We start from the raw sequence: 19,293 nt of genomic DNA, 5'->3' as shown, positions 1-19,293 counted from the left end.
AGGTACATAACACATAGACTTGACGTGACTTTCTAAAGAATAATGCTGGGTAGAGTTAGGGAAGAATTGTCTTAACTACATTTAAACAAACTCTCCTAGCAGTTAGCTACATCAATTAAGTTTCCCCCAAGGAATGATCACCATACTGAGCAAGGTAGGAAGATTTCTCTCTTTGAAGAGATTATACCATCACCCATGCCCTCTAGGTTTTATGGGTTGAGACAAAAAATAGTGATTCTTCATAGATCACAAATGTAACTTATTAACATTCCTAAGAGTATCAATGTAGAAAGTTATTCCCATTCTCTCTTCTTTGCATAATAAGCATTTCTATAAGCATGAAGCAGAATCAGATTATTTGACACCCTCATCCATTATAAATATTCTTCAGCTGAGTAACATAATTAATACATACTGCCCAAAGGAGACCAATACATAGTATTGTAGTGAAAAGATATTTTTCATTTTGAAGTGTACCAGTATCTATGTCTATGATAGTTTCTTGCAGCAATCTACCCCTCACTCATCCCGTATGTTACAGGAGAAATGAGGATCATGTAATTCTTTTTTGTGATATGTTACATATATATGCATAAATTAAAATATGCTCATATATATATATATATATCCATACGTATAAAGACATGTATGGATGTGTGTGTGTGTGTGTGTGTGTGTGTTTGTGTGTGTGAATTTTTTGAGACTGTATTTCTCTATGTTGCCTAGGCTGGCCTAGTAGCCGGTCAAGACCCTGGTCCTCCTGTAAATTGTCATGGAAGCTTTGACCTGCCCTGTTTCTGACTTGGGTTAGTTTGCCCCTCCTTAGGCAGCCTAGCAGCCCTGCCCTTTCAGGGCCTCACCATATTGGTGGTGGACTTTGTATAAACACATAATCAGCTTTAGCTCTACAACTCAGAACTCTAGAACTCAAGTGGTCCACCAGTCTAAGCCTCATCAGTAGCAGAGACTATACATGTCCCACTATGTCTGATGTGATATATTATTATTAATAATTCCTTAAAATTACTACTTTTGCTCAAAGTTTTTAAAACATTTACATATTTTACCCAACACTCTCAATGCTGAGAAGAAAATACTACTAGGGAAATAAATCCTTTACCTGATGTCCAAACTTCCATTGAAGAACCTCTTTCTCCATACTTTCTCCAGACTAAAAACAGAATCACAGGATCACAGGTTGGAAGAGAACTTAGTGGCTATCTTTCTAAATGTTACCTGTATTACTGGGAACCCCCTCATAACATGTCTGACTAGTGACTCTCTAGCCTTTGCTTGGAGACTTCTGGTGGAAAGGGGAAGCCCCTGTCTTCCAAGACAATTTATTGCTGGGCTTGTACTTGAAGACTTTCCAGCGTGGTTAGGATTTATTAATCGTTAACACTTGTCATTGGTTTGGATAAAGCTATCTATGGTATGCTTATCAGATTTTCAGGTAATAGAGTGGGCACAGTCTTCAGAAACTGAGAATCACTTCTGTGCCCTGGTAAGAAAGTGTAGGAGGAATTTAATAAAAGATAAAATATGCAGAAATAAAAATAGCATTAATGTTTAAGTTTATATTAAATTTATACTCTTTTCTTGGCAAATAGGTGGTGCAGTGGATAGAGTACTGGGCCTGATGTCAGGAAGACTTATCTTTGTGAGTTCAAATCTGGCTTCAGACACTTAATAGCTGTGTGACCCTGGGCACTCACTTAACCCTATTTGCCTCAGCTTCCTTATCTGTAAAATGAGCTGGAGAAGGAAATGACAAACCACTCCAGTATCTTTGCTAAGAAAACCCCATAAGGGGTCACAAAGAGTCAGACACAATTGACCTGAATAAAAAACAAAAATATATATCCTTATGAAAGGAGAGATATTTTATATTTCCACCTGAATTAATGCAATACAATCAGTATAATATGTGATTAAATATTAACTGAGAAACAGCGTTCGTGGGCTACAATCTGTTTGAAAGATGTGCACATCTTTGATTGAATCAAGAAGGGAATAAGTTGTTGGCCGACTAAACAAGCTAATCACATCTTTAGGGACTTTTAATGGTTGGAGAAATTTCAGCAGAAGTTATCCTAGCAGGGCCAGTAGAGAGGTAGAAAATCCTGTGATGACGGATTCCTGAGAAGAAATTGCCCTTAGAGAGGAAAGAGCAGGTTGTTTTCCTTCCCAGCCCCACTGACAAATGATGACCTTGTAAACTCCCCAAAGTCAGAAGATTTTGAAGCAATGTAACCAGAGCTTCAGCAGCTGATGGCAACATTTACATTACAAGCTGAAAGACTAAGTACAAAGTAGACATGCTGAGCAAGGGCAGCTTTAGGACGCTGTAAGGGCACTGACCCTAAAACCCCAACCAAGAACTACAATTAAGAGAAATTTCATGAAGACTCTATGAAGGGAGAAAATGATTTACGGAAGCTGTGTGTTCCTTTTGGCTACATATGCTCTTAAAATTTAAGGCCACTTCTTAGAGATGTTGTGTGTGCAAGTGGAGAATATGCTCCCAGTTTGGGAAGATATTTCTATAACAAATGACTTTGTTACATTGCTAGCAAATATTCTTTCCAAAAGCTAACTGAGCGTCAAGAATAAGAGTACTTAGAAACCCCAGTTACTCCTAGAACTCTTATGGGTATGAATTAGGAAAGTAAGCCCAAGAAAGGTGCTTTACTTATATAAATATATGCATATATATTTGGAAGTTGGACTCCATTTTTATTTTTTGAAACACTGCTAAGTCCATTGTTACAAAGACAATACTAAGAAGTTGCTTAGCTGAAAGATTTGAAAAGAAAGCCCTTTATATTCTAAGTCATACGTATGAATGATTTTAAATGATAGTCCCAAGTGATTAATCGACTTCTCATCAAATTGAAGCAAGATCTTCCAAATTGCCTTTACCCTTTACCTATAAGAAGTGTTCTGTTGTTCAGATCGGCATTATCCATTTCCAAGATGCTATTTGAAATTTTCTGAAAATAACTTGTTGGAATTGCATGTGTTTGATCTTCTTTGTAGTCTGAAGATTTTGAAGGAGGTGGTCATGGCAATGTTGAATTTTAGGAGCAGTCTCAGAGAAATTCAGGGTCTCCCAACTACTTTGTGACCTTTGTGATTGGCAGCCTCTCTGAGCCGCAGAATCACATGATTTCAGAATAAGAATTCTCTATACAATGTACGTGAAAAATGGTCATCCAGTTTTTGCCTGAAGACATCAAGTGATGTCTACTTCTTGAAGCAATCCATTTCACTAATTGTTAGGAAATTTTACCTTACATGAACCCTATTAACATTCATACAACTTTCAGCAATTTCAGTCCTATTTGTCTGGTTCACTTTAGAGCCAAGCAAAACAAATCTAGTCCTTATTCCACATGATAGACTTATAAATATTTAAAGACAACTATCATATCTCAATTCACTAAGTTTTTGCTTTTCTTGGTTAAACATTTCTCATTCCTTCAACTGATCCATAAAGGGCATGAATTCAAGGCCCTTCTGATTATCCTGCTCTGGACAATCTGTAGCTCATCATTTCCTTTTCTAAAGCATGACACCCACAACTGAAGAGAAGGCCCAAGGTCTGACCAGGGTGGAATATAGAAACACCATGCCTCTTTTAATTCAGATGGACATTTCTTCTCTGCCATATCACATTGTTGACTCATGAAATGTACAGTACCCTAAAACTACTACATCTTTTTTCAGAAAAAATGGTATCTAGCCAAGCTTCTCTCATGTTGCATTTGTGAAGTTGACTTTTTGAATCCAAATTAATACTCTGTTAATCCTGATTAAATTTCATTAAATTTTAGCTTCAGCCCAACATTACAACCTTTCAAGATTATTTTGGATCCTGACTGCTATCTTCTGTTATTTGCAAATAGGATAAGCATTCTATAGATACATAGACAAATGATGTCAAATAGCATGAGGACAAATAAAGACAGCCCTCCCCTCCTTTTCTCAGGGAATTATATTAGAAAGTTCCTTTCAAGTTGAGATCAGATCATTGGATTCAGTCCGTTGAAATGTACTGACATCTAGCCCATATCTTTACATCTTTTTCGCATAGATAGATATTTAGCACGTGTTTTGCTGAAATGTAAGAAAACTACATGCACAGCATTCCCTTGAGTTTAGTAATCTCGGCAAAAAAAAAAATTAGATTAACTTAGCCTGACCTGTTCTTCATGAATCCGTGCTGATCTTTGTAACTACTTCTTTCTTTTACTAGATGTTCATTAATCATATCCTTTTAATAATACATTTCATAGTTTTGCAGGAATCAAAGTCAAGTTCATTCATCTGCTCATTTGTACAGGCTCTCTACACCAGGGGTGAGGAACCTGTGGCCTCCAAGTCACATGGGGCCTTCTAGGTTCTCAAGTGCAGCCCTTTGACTAAATCCAGACTTCACAGATCAAATCTCTTTGTTTTGTGAAGTTTGGATTCAGTCAAAGGGTACACTTGAGGACCTAGAGGGTCACAAGTGGCCTGATGGCTGCAGATTCCCCACCCCTGACTCCTCCAGGTTTTGAAAAATAAGACATTTGCCCTTGTCATATCCTGTGGTAACTCTCTCATTATAGAATGTCTTTCAGAAGTTACTGAGAGGTGCTAAACTGTTGCATCTGATTATTTTTTCATTATTCAAAGATATAGTTCATTGGGGCTAGGTGATCTCAATTAATCAAAGATGGCTAGGTGCTTTCTTGCTCCTTCCTTATCATGGTTATCAATTTTCTATTGACCATATTTGCTCTTTTCTTTCTAGTCCAAAGACCATTCCTCTTGCCCGAGAAAATGGAAGGAAAATTAGAACTGATTGTCAGTCTGTCTGTCTTCAGTTAGTATTGTTACACTCATTCCAAACAGTAGTCCTATCCCTTCTTTGATCATCCTCTTTTCAATATAGCCACAAAAAAACCCCCTTTTCTTGGGGCAACCAGGTGGCACAGTGGATAGAGCACTGGCCCTGAGTTAAAATCTGGACTCAGACACATAACACTTACTAGCTGTGTGACCCTGGACAAGTGACTTAACCCCATTGCCTAGCCCCCCTGCAAAAAAAAAAATCGCTTTTCTTTTTATGCTTCAGTTCCCTCTGATCATTAGCACTCCTGACACTAATTTTATAGGATTTTTCTAACCTTTTTTTAATCTTCTATCTACCTTTATATCTGTGTTCTATACGTGTCCTTAAAATTTTTTTGAGATAGTTGATGGACATCCAGATGCTTCTCTTTAGACAACTCCCCTTTTTTCTTCTGATTAGAATGTTTTTTAACATCTTTAAATTTCATTATTGACAGATTCCACCATTTCCTGGTCCGATTTCTCCTGTGGAATTTTATTGCCTGAAATCACATCTCTGCTTTTTCCCAGTCTGTAGAAATCTACTCTTCCAAAGTCTACAGTCTATGTCAAAGCTCACCTCTCCTGCTCCATTACAAATTCTACCACAGAGTATACATTTCTAGGTGGCGCAGGGGATAGATTGGTGGGCCTAAGAGTCAGGAAGACTCAAACTCCTGAGTTAAAATTTGGCCTCAGGCACTTACTAGCTGTGTCACCCTGGGCAAATCACTTCACCCTGTTTGCCTCAGCTTCCTCATCTATAAAATGAGCTAGAGAAGGAAATGACAAACCACTCCAGTATCTTTGCCAAGAAAACCCCAAAAGGGGTCATGAAGAGTCAGATACAACTGAAAAACAGACTAAACAACAAAATTCACTTCATTCTGCAGTTCTTACCATCTTTTTATTTAAAAACAAATAAAAAGTTTGATGCTTTTTTAATATCACTGTCATTCACCAGTCTACTTCCCCTTGCCATTGAAGTCTCCTTTTGTGACAAAGAAAAATGTTTACTAAAACCAGTCAACAAAATAACTTCCTTTCACAGCACATGCACCGTTCTGCCCCTGTTGTCTCACCATTACTCTATTGAGTGAAAGAAAGTGTGTTTCAGCATCTGACCTCTGGGACCAAAATTGTTCATTGCAATTGATCTGAAATCAGGTGCTTTTTAGTGTGGTTTTTGTATATGTTATTATGACATTATTCATATTGTTACCCTGGTTCTGCTTTGTTCCTCTCTATACCTAGTCATTGAAGTTTTCTCATATTTTTCTACTGCGTCTTAGTAATTGTTCCTCTCAGTACAATGATGTTGCATAGGTGGCACCGATGAGTTATTCCATAAAGCCTTCAAGAACCCAAGATCATTCTGCAAACATAATGAAGCATCAGAGTAATACTTTTGTGGGGAAAGACTTTTTGTATATCCTCAATAAATAATTACTGAATTGTTGTTCTTCTCAATGTGTGATCTTTGTATAATGACTAGGATCATACATTTAGATCCAGAAGGAACCTTAGAGGTCATCTAGTTTTCTCCTTTCATTTTACAGATGAAACTGAGGCACAGAGAGTTAAAGTGACTTGCCCGAGGTCACTTATGTAGTAAATGTTGGCGTTGAACAGAATCCAAATTCAGTACTCTTTGCATTGTATCAGCCACACACCTCAGTGAGTAGATCCAATACTGCCTCTCTAGTGGGTAGATATGCTATTTCCCAATGTGTAGATGTAGAACCATTTGTGAGTGAATATGTTATTGAAGGAAGTGAATCACAAGTGAAATTCTTGGCATAAGTGAAACCCAAAGGCATTTAAAAAAAAGAAAAAACTTCAGTTAAATAGAAAGATGGTTCTCAGGTTCCCCTTGGAGGGGTAAATAAAGGAGTCAGAGGAGTTGGTTTGATTGTACACCCAAAGGAAACAAGAAACATCATTTCATGGAACACTTGATCGTCTTGCCTTGCAGTGCTCATGAAAAACATAAACCAACAGAAACTGCAGTTTCTGCCAATTTCTGCTACAGAGGATAAAGAAGTGAAGAAATTCTATGAAGTACACATAACTTGATACTTAGTGACTTTAATGTGAAGATATACGGAGAGGTCAATGAAAACTGGGTTGGAAAATAAAATTTGGTACTCAGAAATTAAGTTAATCAAAATATTTGTAAACTGACTTGTAAACTGCACAGAAGCTTCATACCACCTGCTTAACCCTAAATATTTTTGTCAAAAAGAGAGTCAGGAGGCACCATATATAGTAAACACATAATAGCAGAAAACTAATATTACTTTAACAAATGGGAAAACTTCTGATGTTCATTTCAGAAGCAGACTAGAGGATGGTGCCTTTAGTATAGTCCTCACAGTGTCAGGACTATGGGAAAGAGATGAAATCAGTAATAGTTGATGGTACCATTATTCTAAAAAGTATTAAAGGAAGCCAGATTAGGAGAAGATGTCTGTATCTGTGCCTTAGGCTTGCTTGTTGCTAATAGCTAATTGAGCAAGAGTGAGTAGAATGTGATCTAGGGAGAGAGAAATTGAGTCTGGGAGTTATGGTGTATCTCTGGTACATGTTGTTTTTCATATCTTTCAATTTATGTCTCTCTTGTGGTATGTTACAATGTCACTGGTGTCTCTAATCTAACAAAAAGTGACTTTAACTTGACAGACCCATGTTATGTTAAAACCCAAAGGATTGGTATTGATTTTTTTTTAAATATATGAAGCAAATAACTGAAATAATTTCCATAGCAATGCCATTTGCATTTTTTGCTAATTAACCTGAAAAGAATTCAGAAGTGAAATTCCATCACAATTATGAGCTTAATTTCATCTTTTATTTAAGATAATGGAAAGAAAATAGTTTCACAAAATGGTGGCTGTTCTTATAGTAATGCTGCTTCACATTTGTATCATTTTCTAATCCACTTTTAGTCAATTGGCAAAGCATCTTAGGAGTGCAGTAAATGTGAAAAACTCTTATTTTTCATGAAGAAAAGTGAAACAGAGAAGCTAAGTTGTTGCCCAAGGTCATACAACAAATTAAAGCAAAGTTAGAAAAAGAAACCACTGTATTACAGAATCCTAACTCTGTGGCTAGACCACTGTATCTCATTTTAAAATGATTTTCACCTAATTGCTCTAACAACACTACAACTGTCTAGAAAGCCAAAAGGGACATAGAGAAATGAAAGATTTATCCAGATGATTAAATTAAAGCATCCCATTTACTCCCAATTCTCTGGATACTATATGCAAAATAATTTCACCTTTGAGATATTTGTTATTATTTTGTTTCTATTATTCAGATCATTACCTTATTTCTCCTTGGTTCAAATCCCATTTCTGACACTTTACCTATGTGACCTTGGACAAGTCACTTAACCTCAGGTTCCTCATGTATAAAATGAGGCAGTTGGACTAAATGGCTTCTAAAATCTCTTCCAGCTCTAGATCCATCATTCTATGTTATATTCTCTGCTTTGTTTCCTACTGCTTGCCCTTAGGTTTGCCATGCTGCATTGTGTTGAGGGGAAAATAATTTATCTACATCTAATTCTACTTTAAATTTAATGATTCATGAAAGCAGTTGCAAATGGTTACTGTGAGATTGTTTTCTCCTCAGGCAAATGTTGGGTCCAAGCTCTTTGATCAAACACTTTTAATGTGAGCATGTGCTTGATTCATCACAATTAATGACTTGAGGGCTGGGGTGATGATACTTGAGTTAAACTACAAGACACCTCATTTTATTCTAGTTATCTTTCACTATTCATTTATACCCTGGATATTAAGAAAAACCTCCTGAAAAGTAATTTCCTTCCTCTTGTTTACTACTGCAAAATGAACTGTGGTTTCACCTGTATCTGACTTCCTTTATTTATGTAAAACAAAACTATTCCATATCCTAGATTAATGAATCAGTTTTTTGGGGAAAAGATAGTCTTAATTTTTGGCCAATAGTTTGGTGATGAATCTCTCTGAATTTGGCTAGACTAGTTCTTCAGTAACAATCCATCCCCTGAACCTATGCTTGAAGCTTTTTTCTATCTTTTTAAGACCTACCAGAGATTGCACTCTGCTGGAATGGCCTTTGAGAACAAAGAGTGACCTCTGTTATATGACGAGGCATCAGGGGAGAAAAGTAGTGAAAGGGTTTTTCTGACCTTGTGACAAATTAAAAGAAATATTTGAATGCCAAAACTGATATGAAGTGGATAAAAGGGGGAGGGGAAAGAAAGTCTCTTTTTTTGAAAAAAAATCACTTCTTGTACAAAGGAATTAGCATTGCATTTGGAACTGAAGATCTTTTTTTTTTTTAAATCCTGGACCTGACACTGCCTCTTTGATCTTGGGCAAATCACTCAAACTCTCCTGGCCTCAGTTTCTTTACTGGTGAAATGAGGGGATTGGACTAGGCCACCTCTGTAGTTTCTTCCATTTCTCAATCTGTTGTTGGTATAGTAGATAAAGTGGAAGACTTGGCTTCAAGTTTTGCCTCAGAGACTTTCAATCCTGGGCAAGTCACTTAACCTCTCTCAGCCTCAGTTTCTTCATTTTCATTGACTTTACTGAGCAGTTGTGAAGCAAAGCACAAAATGTTACTATCCTCTGCTCTATCTACTCACATATTTAAGATCTGGGGAAGATTTTTTTAAAAAGATGATAAGCAACAGAAAAAAGCGGAGTATAGAAAGGTGGCGTCAGGTTGGTTTATGCCAATTTGAAAGAATGGGAGTGGGATTAAAGCTGACAAAGAGAAACAGGAAAACCACTGTCTTATATTCTCCCTGTCAAGGGCCCTTTGACATGTGTTCTTACAAAACTTTGCTGAGGACTGGAAATCTGCCCAAGGATGCCTTTGAATCCCAAAGGTCTACAGATTAGCAAAGTTTTCAGATGTAAAGCTGTTGAGTTTATAAGTGTAATCTTTTTTCTGAGTTGAGATTTGCAAAGAACTACTGAATACAAATGAAGTATTTCTTAAAAATTTTGTATCACTTTTTTACAGGGGAAAAACACCATAATATATTTTTTCTCTCTCTTACTCTTCTGTTTTATAGATATTTATTTCAAAAGTTTCACATTCTAGTGAACAGTAGATACTATATAATCCTGTCCTTATAGACAGACTGATTTAGAAATGCACATAAGTTTTGGATTACAAAAATTACTAATGTTTCAAATTTACTGTGTATAATTAGATATTTTGGGGGTATACTAAATGTGTTGAACCTTAGAAAGATTGTTTTTAAAACAAAAATTACTATTATAATAAATGCTACCACAATCTGGTTTCATTTCATGGAATATACTTTTAAAGAAGCTTTATAACAGTCAACAGTAAAGTTGTTATTATTATGCTTCCTGCCTCAATCATTGTGGTTGCTTCTTAGGTGTGTCATTCCCAAAGAACTTTATGCTAGGGGCTACCAGCAAGTGCTCAAGTTTACATACATACGGGTACATATGTAGATATGTACACACATATATATGTATATATACTTATATATGTATATACCTTTAACATAAACTTAATGTAACTACATAGCAATATAATTGCCACTCACTTATCTGAATATAGCTTAACTACTTTTTAGATTATCTAGAATAATTTTTAAAAGAAATCAAACTTGCCCATACCTAGCATGTTTCTGTGTAATCTTCCCTGCTCTTTAGCTCCATAAGCTGGGCTCTGCTAAAGGAATGCCAATGCACTTTAATTTTAGCACAAGAAAAACATAATTAGGAAAATAAGTTTCTTGGAAGGAAAATTACAGGGAACACCAAAGATCCAGCTAAATGATGTGGCATTTAGTTGGTTCATAAAGATCTATCAGTTTAAGGTTGGGAATGAAATTTTAGCTGAATTAGTATGAATATCAATTTTGGTTTGTCTGTTGTATACGATTATCCATAACACTGTTTCTCTCACTATGGATATTTTAGGACTGGCTTTAAAAAAAAAAAACAACCAAACCATCTTTCTGCAATTCCTTTGACAAGGAAATACACTTGACAAACTTGCATTTACACTTTTTTTAAACATTCAGTTTTTTTAAATTTTCTTTAATTTTCATTAATTTTGTGTTACGTTTTAAGTTTCAAACTGTCTTCGTCCCTCCATCCCTATCCTGCACTGGAGAAGGCAGCCATTTGGTAGATAGATAGAGCAATTGATCTATATGGATCTACGTAAAACCACAGAATACATACTTCTGTTTATCAATTCTTTCTCTGGAGGTCCTTTGCAGTTGATTTTAGTATTTATAATATTCAGAATAACTTAGTTGTTCAGTTATTCTTCAAATAATATTACTGTTACAGTATATAATGTTCTTTTGGCTCTGTTCATTGCACTCATCCTTATTTCATGCAAGTGTTTACATGTTTTTCTAAAATTAACCTGCTCAGCTTTTCTTACGACATAGTAGTACTCTATTGTATTTACTCTTCAAATTTCAATGTATGAACCTTTTAAAATTTAACATTAAATTTAATATTGGTTCTTAGTAGTTAATGAAAGATTAAGAATGTATTAGAACAAGAAAATCCTAATTCTGCCCTTAGTCTGCTTTAGAGCTTAGCAAGTATCTTAATTTCACTGTGCCTGAGTGACCTGATGACTAGAAGAAGGACTGGAATTTAATAATACCTTGAAAGACCAAGCTATGTCAATTGATACAGTGTATGTTTTGTTCAATAGGACAAAGAAAAATAAAGGTAGGAGGAGGAAACATTTTTAAAGCAAAATTATAATATTATGAATTAGTTGATGTTCTTAGAGTGATGGTAGATCATTTGGGTCATGTGACTAACAAATCTTTGCCTAAACATTTTCCTTAGTCCCCATTAACTCTCAAAAAAACCCCCAACAACTTCACTAAAAGGAGAATTTTGTGCCAATTAGAACAATTTCAAAGGAATCCAAAGGACAAAAAATTGAGGGTCTCAACTAGGTAAAATCAATTAATTATGAATTAATGGTGGAAGTACAGATAGAGAGTGAGCTGGGCTCAGAGTTTTAAAAAGCGTGGAGAAGATGTTGGGAAAATTACAAAGCACCTTCAGATCTAGAATTTCTCATAACAGCAAAGGCCCATCTTTTCAGTATTTTACTGGTGTTGCTCTATGTTAGAAAGACCTGGAATACCATTGCCTGGGAAGAATGAAAAATGCTGCACGCAGAGGACAATGGAGCAGGAGGGTATGGGGAGCCTACAACAAATAACCACTGAAGTACTTTCAAAAGAACAAGACTAAACAATGTCATCAACGAATTGCACGGAAGAAAGAGAAGATGAGCTGAACCCACCCTGACAGTGAGAAATAACAGCCGAGGAGTTACAGTATTCTGCTGGCACCCTTCTGATGTTGGGAGAAAGTGAGGAAGACTTATGGCATGTCATATAACTTCCCTGTGGTAAAGGTTTGGGATCCTATGGATGAGAACCATGTAGAATGGGCAGATCTAAGTAGGTTGGAACTTGTATTATTGGAGGGAACTGCTGAATTGATGAGATTAGAGATCCATTATGGGCATTTGAGAGTGTTTTGCTACTTGACCCAGAAAGGGGAAATTTTTTCATATTTATACTATTTATATAATGCTGAATTTCAAAAATTTTATCATTTTAGTGAAGATTCACGAATAGTATTTTTATTTGCCATACTGATATAGGCATGTAATATGCCTTTAAATTATCTGTGGGAATGAGAAACAGTAGATTCCTGATGTCTACATGATTTTTACAAATTCTTTTTTTTAGCTATTAGCTTTCATTCCTGCTAACAAAATGGATGTTTGAGTTTAACCTTCAACGCTTACCTATCCTCCATTGAATGAACTAAGGAGCCTCAATATTATCAAAAGGCTAGATTGGATGAGGGGGAAGGTAAGAATGAAGGAGAAGCAAAATAGGAGAATAATTCACAAATTGAATAGCCTATGAATAATCTCTAGATGTTTTTTTCCTTCTTAAATGTGTTCTGTCTTGGTTCTTGCTTTTTCACCCTTTTTAAAAAAGTATTTTCTATGTCTTATTTATATTTTTCCTATGTGTCATAGGGAAGCTTAATATGAAGAAGGACTTTTAAATAATTGGAGCTGTTTGGTAATGGCATGTACTATTTTTGAGGTAATAAATTTCCTGTCCCTGGCAATGGTGCTTAAGCTGGATAATTACCTATAAGTCAGTCAGTAAACATTTATTAAGTGCTTAATATGCACCAGGCATAAAAAAATAAACAAACAAATAAACAACTGTGTTCCCTGCCTTCAAGTGGTTCACATTTTAATGGGGGAGATTACTGCCAAAAAATGTATATACAAGATATTTTGTTGTTCAGTCATTTCGGTTATATCAGACTCTTAGTGATCTCATTTGGGGTTTTCTTGGCAAAGATACTGGAGTGGTGCCATTTCCTTCCCCAGCTCATTTTACAGATGAAGAGACTAAGGCAAACAGGGTGAAGTGACTTGCCCAGGGTCATACAGTTAATAAGTGTGTGAGGCCAGATTTGAACTCAGGAAAATGAGTTTTCCTAACTCAGGCCTAGCTGCTCCATATGCAGGATATATGTGTAAATGGAAGGTAATATCAGAAGGATGGCATTAGTGTTAGAGTTGTAGGGGAGGATGAGAAAGACCACTGCAGAAGGTGGAATTGGAGGTAAATCTTGGGGGAAGCCAGAGAGTAGAGGTGGAGAGGAGGGAACATTGCAAGGATAGGGGACAGCCAGAGAAAATGTTGTTATGAATTGGAATGTGGTTCAGGAGGAACAGCAAATGGGTCAGTGTTGCTGGATTGTAGATGGACTTTAAAAGCCAAGCAGATGATCATATTTGTTCCTAGAGGTAACAGGGAGCCATTGGCATTTATTAAATAGAGAGATGATGTGGTGTGATCTGCACTTTAGGAAAATGACTTTGGAAGCTGAGTGGAGGATGGATTGGAGTGGGAAGGTACTTGAGACTAAGCAGGAGACCATCTTGTGAGGACCTATATGAGGTTGGCAGCCTGTTTGTGTGGGCAAAAGAGATACTGTAAAAGTAGAAATGAAAAGATTTGATAACAAATTAGATGTTTGAGATGAGTGCTAGAGAGAGGGAGGGGTCAAAGATGACACTGGGGTTTTGAGCCCTGGGTGACTAGGATGGTGTTTCCTTTGGCCATAATAGGAAAATTCTGAAGAGGGGGAGGATTTGGGAGGAAAGATCATTTTGTTGAATATATTGAATACATTTGAATATGTCAATGAGACATCTAGTTTGAGATATCCAGTAGGAAACTGGAGATGCCAAACTTGCAGTTGGTTGAGATTAGGGTTGCATATATAGATTTGAAGAGATAATAGTTGAACCTATGGAAGCTGATGAGATCACCAAGTGAGATAATATGGGGGGAGAAGAGATGAGGGCTCCAAGCAGACCCTTGAAGGAAACCCATGGTTAGTGGGGCATTACCTGAAAGAAGATCTAGCAGAGGAGACTGAGAAGGAAGAGTCCAATAGGTAGGGGGAAAGCCAGGACAGAGCAATGTTGTGACATCCAAGAGAGGAGAGATTATCTAGGGCAAGAACATGGTTAGAGATATTGCAGAGGGAACTGCAAATGGAGGCATTTAGTGGGAGGTTGGACAACATGGTCAACTCACCATGTTGTATACTAGTGCCTTGGAATAAATTGAGTCACCTCATGTGAATGAAATTCTACAGAATATTCACAGTTATATGCTAAATCACCAGCTTGGTTTATAATGAATAGAGATAAAACAGATAATTATTCACTGTTAATGTTAATATGTGGCACCCCTTTGCTCAGCAGTGAATTATGTTTATATATTTTGCCAGACTATTTGTGGAGGATTTTCAGCTATTATTGTTGCTGGATTGTTGTGTTTCCCCTACAAGTTAACACACACCTTTTCCAGACTACACAGACTCAAAATGGGGGCATATGTTGTTGTTGCTGTTATTTCTTAAAGAACATTCTTTACTTATTCCATTCCCTATTCTGTGCAGTTCATGTTACAGAAAACTTTCCTGGTGTGGGTGTAGAAACTTGAGATTAAGCTATTTTTTTAGACTTCTAAATAGTGAATGTAAGTCAGAAGGTGGATTAACTGCCACATAGCCCCATAACTACAGGCACATAACTGTGGAAAGTATATCTGCTTGAGAGTCACAGCCAGAAATCTTTGTCTTGTGACATATAATCCCCCTTTGTCTTGTGTTAATGTCCACCTGTATGAAGGTTCCCGTAACATTTTTCACATTGATTGGCTTTCCATTCCGGCATAGATCTCAGAAGACCAGGCATTTAAATAAGAAGCTGTTCTCCTGTATAAAGTTGTTAAAGAACTTGATGTTTGTTAGACTGAAGTTTTTCAACTATTTTTAGTAAAGCAGTATATGAGATAGAATATTGAATTTGGAAATCTGAAAACCTGACTTGGAATCACACCTTGCACATGGTGGATAGAATATTGGGCTTAGTGTTAGAGAAACCTGAATTCAAATCCTGCCTCAGGCACATACTAGTTGTGTAACCTTGGGCAAGTCACTTAACCTCTGTTTTGTTTCAGTTTCTTCAAATATAAAATAAGGATAATGATAATACTTAACTTCTGGGTTGTTTTGAGGGTCAAATGAGATATTTGTAAAGTACTTAGTACAGTGCCTGGCACATGGTAGGTGGTGTATAAATCCCCATCCCCTCTTAATTACAGTGCCTTCCCTCTATTAATTATGTCCTATTTATTCTATTTATTATCTATAGCTTGCCTTGTATATTTTTTTCTTGCATGTTGTCTCCCCATTAGAGTGTAAGCTCCTTAAGGGCAGGGACTATCTTTGGCCTCCTTTTGTATCCCCAGTGCTAAGCACATTGCTTGTCACTTAGGAGACATTTAATTAATATTGATTGATTGATTACTATTATTATATTATTGTTTTACTCTGGAGAAATCACTTACTCTATATGGCTTACTTGTTCCTTATGCAAAATAAGTTAATAATAGCACCTAACTCACAGGGTTGGTGTGAGCATTAAGTAAAATTATGTTTGCTTTTCAAAACTTGAAGTGTTATACAAATTTCCATGTTGTTGTAGAGTTGATAGTAATGGCAAACTATTCCATAGATAGATAAAGGAAATCATTTTTTTCAATGGAGGTTGAAAGTACTAACAATTACGGGAACTATGCCTTAGTTTCTGCATCTGTATATTGAGAACATCAACATTGATTCTCATCAATCTTATCTGTTTTCTTAAATCCAATCTACATGGGGCAAGAGCTTGATAGAGGAAGTATGGAATGCAATGTGGAGAGCAATAAGCTGTGGTTGGCCTGGTGGAGGTTCGGGAAGGAGCCACCCAATCAGTGATGGGAGAGGGGTAAAATCTTTGCTTGAGTTGAAGACTTTGAATGAAGAAGCTCTTCATTGGCCTGGTTTTGATGAAGAGGTGGAAAGAGGATTTTTTTTCTTTTCTTTTACCATTCCTTTTTTGTCCATGGATAGATATCAGGGATTTCCTAATCTGATCTGTTGAAGCAATCTCTCTTACCTTCATTAAGTTTTTTGTGAACTTAACCAGAATTTGCATTTCTGGCTAAGTTGACAATATTATTGTTGGACTATCTCAGCTCTTTTTATAATCCTAGGCTCATCTCTTTATCATTTTGAGTTACACTTTTCTTTTCTTATAAAGTGGGGAAAGTAACACCAGGAGCAGCTACCTTTACATTGTAAACCTTACCAGCCATATAAGGGTAAGCTACTATTATTACTATACCCCAGTTGGCCAAAAAAATTTCTGTCATATTTGTTGGTGCTACTTTGAACATTGTTAATGACATTTGTTCTACATTGCACTATTGACATGTGTCCAAGTTTTTAAATACATTCCCTTATCGTTCCACATAGATTGAAATTTTCTTTTATGGTCTTTGATTGTTTTCTTCTATCTCTTTTTAAGTTTTAATTGATATCTTGTGTTTTTCATCATCCACATTTCCCAATACAACCTTCCTTTTTTCTTTCCCTTTCACAGTGTGCCATGTCTTAAAGAATGAAAAAAAGGAGAGGGGGAAAGTTTTTCGGCAAAACTAACCAACAGTTTGAAAAAGCCTAGCATTATATTCATTGTTACACACCCACAGTCTTCCATCATTAAAAAGAAGTGAGGGTAGTGCCTTCTATGTTGTTTCTTCCTTAGGACTAAGCTTAGTCATTTTAATTTCACAGCATTTCAATATGATTGTATAGTAGTTGTTGTTTCCATTGACACTGTTTTATTTTGTCTACTTCTTGTCTATCTTCTGTTTCACCATTGCATTCTCTTCAACATCCAGGACAGTGCTTTTACCCATTGATGGAAACTTAATAGTGTTAAAAATATGGAACATTAGAGTTGAAAAAAGACCATCCAGACTGGCTTCTCTTATAGATGAGGTAACCAAGGCTCAGTGAGGTGAGGGAGGTGAAATTATCTGCCCAAGGTCATAGAACTTGAGCCTGAGCATTTCCTCCTTAAAATCCCAATCCTTCTTCTTGATACACCGAATTACTCTTTATTGAATTTAGTCAACTTGTGATATCAAGAAAAACACATGAACTTTGTATTCATTACTGCAGTTCTTTCTGGATAGGAGTAATTGCTCATTGTGGATGAGTGGGTTGATGACTATTTGTAAGACTAAATGCCTTTATATGGAGAATAAAAACAATATGTATACATTTACTACATTAAAAAAAAAACTTTCTGGGCAGAATTTTAAAAAGCCTGTAAGAATTTGTGGCTTTAACGTAATGGGTCCCTAGTTGAAAGGTTATAAAATATTTTATGCATTTAGTATACAAATGTTTTCTTATGCCCAGGATGAGCATTCCTGGAATCCAAGGGGAAAAAATGCTTAGTACAAATTACTTCACCTGGATGTCACTCAAAGATTAGGTAAGGAAGTCAGCGGAGAATATGGAAAGAATGTGGGCTATCTTAGCCTTGAAAATAAGCAGGAACACATTATCATTTACAGAATTTCTTTATTGTTACTTTGCTTACCTATGAATCATACACTTTTGTGTGGTTAATAGAATGAGTAAAATACATTGGAACCCCACTGTAATACCTTATAATGAAATTAATAATGGGTTATTATCATAACTAAGTCAGTAACTTATAATCTCTTTTGAATGTGATCTAAGATAGATTGTCTTATATTAAATTATGCTCTTTTGGAAGACTCTAGTGTGGTCATCTTATTCTACAAATTCATAGGCTGACTTAGGATGAAAGCATGTTCAGATCAGGGACTGTTGCCTTTTTTTTTGTCTTTGTATCACTAATTCTTAACTCAATGTTGGCACATAAGTTTTTAATAAATGCGTTCTTGGTTACTTGCTTGCCTGATGAGGTGAGCTCATTTTTAACATACTGCTCTTGGAGTTTTAAAATCAAAGTACTACACAGGAAGGGGTGATAATTCTTATGAAATATATAAACATGCTACTTAGATGCGAGGAAATTTGAATATGTGATTAGGGAATTCTGTTCGCTACATTCAGAATATGAATCCAGAATAAATATTTTTCATAGGCTAGCCCAGAAAATCTTATTGTGAAGAAAGCCAATCTAAAATTTATTTTGTTATATCATTAAGAAAGCCTGTTAGGCATTGACGGTAGAAAGGTAGAACTGGATATCCTTTTAATAAATGCTTGAATGATTCATTTCTTGATATTTTGAATGTGGACATGCTAATCAGAAATAAATGGCTGGTTGACTTCATGACTCCTATTATTATCATTACTATTATTGGTTTCAAACTTAAGATTCATTTCTTCTTTCAGGATCACAGCTTGTGCTATGACCATGAATAAATATGTGGAAGAAAATGTATCTCAAAAATCCTATACAACCATCAAGTACTTCATGAAGATGCTGAGCAGTGTCAGTGAGACCTTGATATTTATCTTCATGGGAGTGTCAACAGTTGGAAAAAACCATGAGTGGAACTGGGCCTTTGTCTGCTTCACCCTGATCTTCTGCCTGATCTGGCGTGCCCTAGGTAATGAGTTCTTCATAGCCTAGATGATGCTACTGAATCATACACCACGAAAAATTTTTTTAAAACATTTTCATTGTAAAAAAGGAAGTTTGAAAAATATTTAGTGACTAAAAGAAGTGAGAGTAGGAAAGTGATATGTTCATGAACCCTAGCTTAAAAGAAATTGAAATGGGGCAGCTAGGTGGCGCAGTGGATAGAGCACCAGCCCTGGATTCAGGAGGACCTGCGTTCAAATCTGGCCTCAGACACATAACACTTACTAGCTGTGTGACCCTGGCAAGTCACTTAACCCCATTGCCTAGGGCCCCCCCGAAAAAAAAAGAAATTGA

The 19,293-nt window shown here is 36.2% G+C and overlaps 1 protein-coding gene across 1 annotated transcript in view; it reads left to right on the top strand.

The window, feature by feature from the left end:
* SLC9A2 (solute carrier family 9 member A2) overlaps positions 1–19,293 on the top strand; it is a 108,420-nt gene that overhangs the window by 41,857 nt on the left and 47,270 nt on the right. The window contains 1 exon segment of the mRNA XM_020987895.2: positions 18,747–18,964. Within this exon segment, the coding sequence (XP_020843554.2) occupies positions 18,747–18,964 (218 nt within the window).

Source organism: Phascolarctos cinereus, unplaced genomic scaffold, assembly GCF_003287225.1.
Source record: "Phascolarctos cinereus isolate Bilbo 61053 unplaced genomic scaffold, phaCin_HiC Scaffold_7;HRSCAF=346, whole genome shotgun sequence".
NCBI classification, from domain to species: Eukaryota; Metazoa; Chordata; class Mammalia; order Diprotodontia; family Phascolarctidae; genus Phascolarctos; species Phascolarctos cinereus.
Note: the sequence above shows the minus strand (reverse complement) of the source record. Positions and strands in the feature narration are given on the sequence as shown.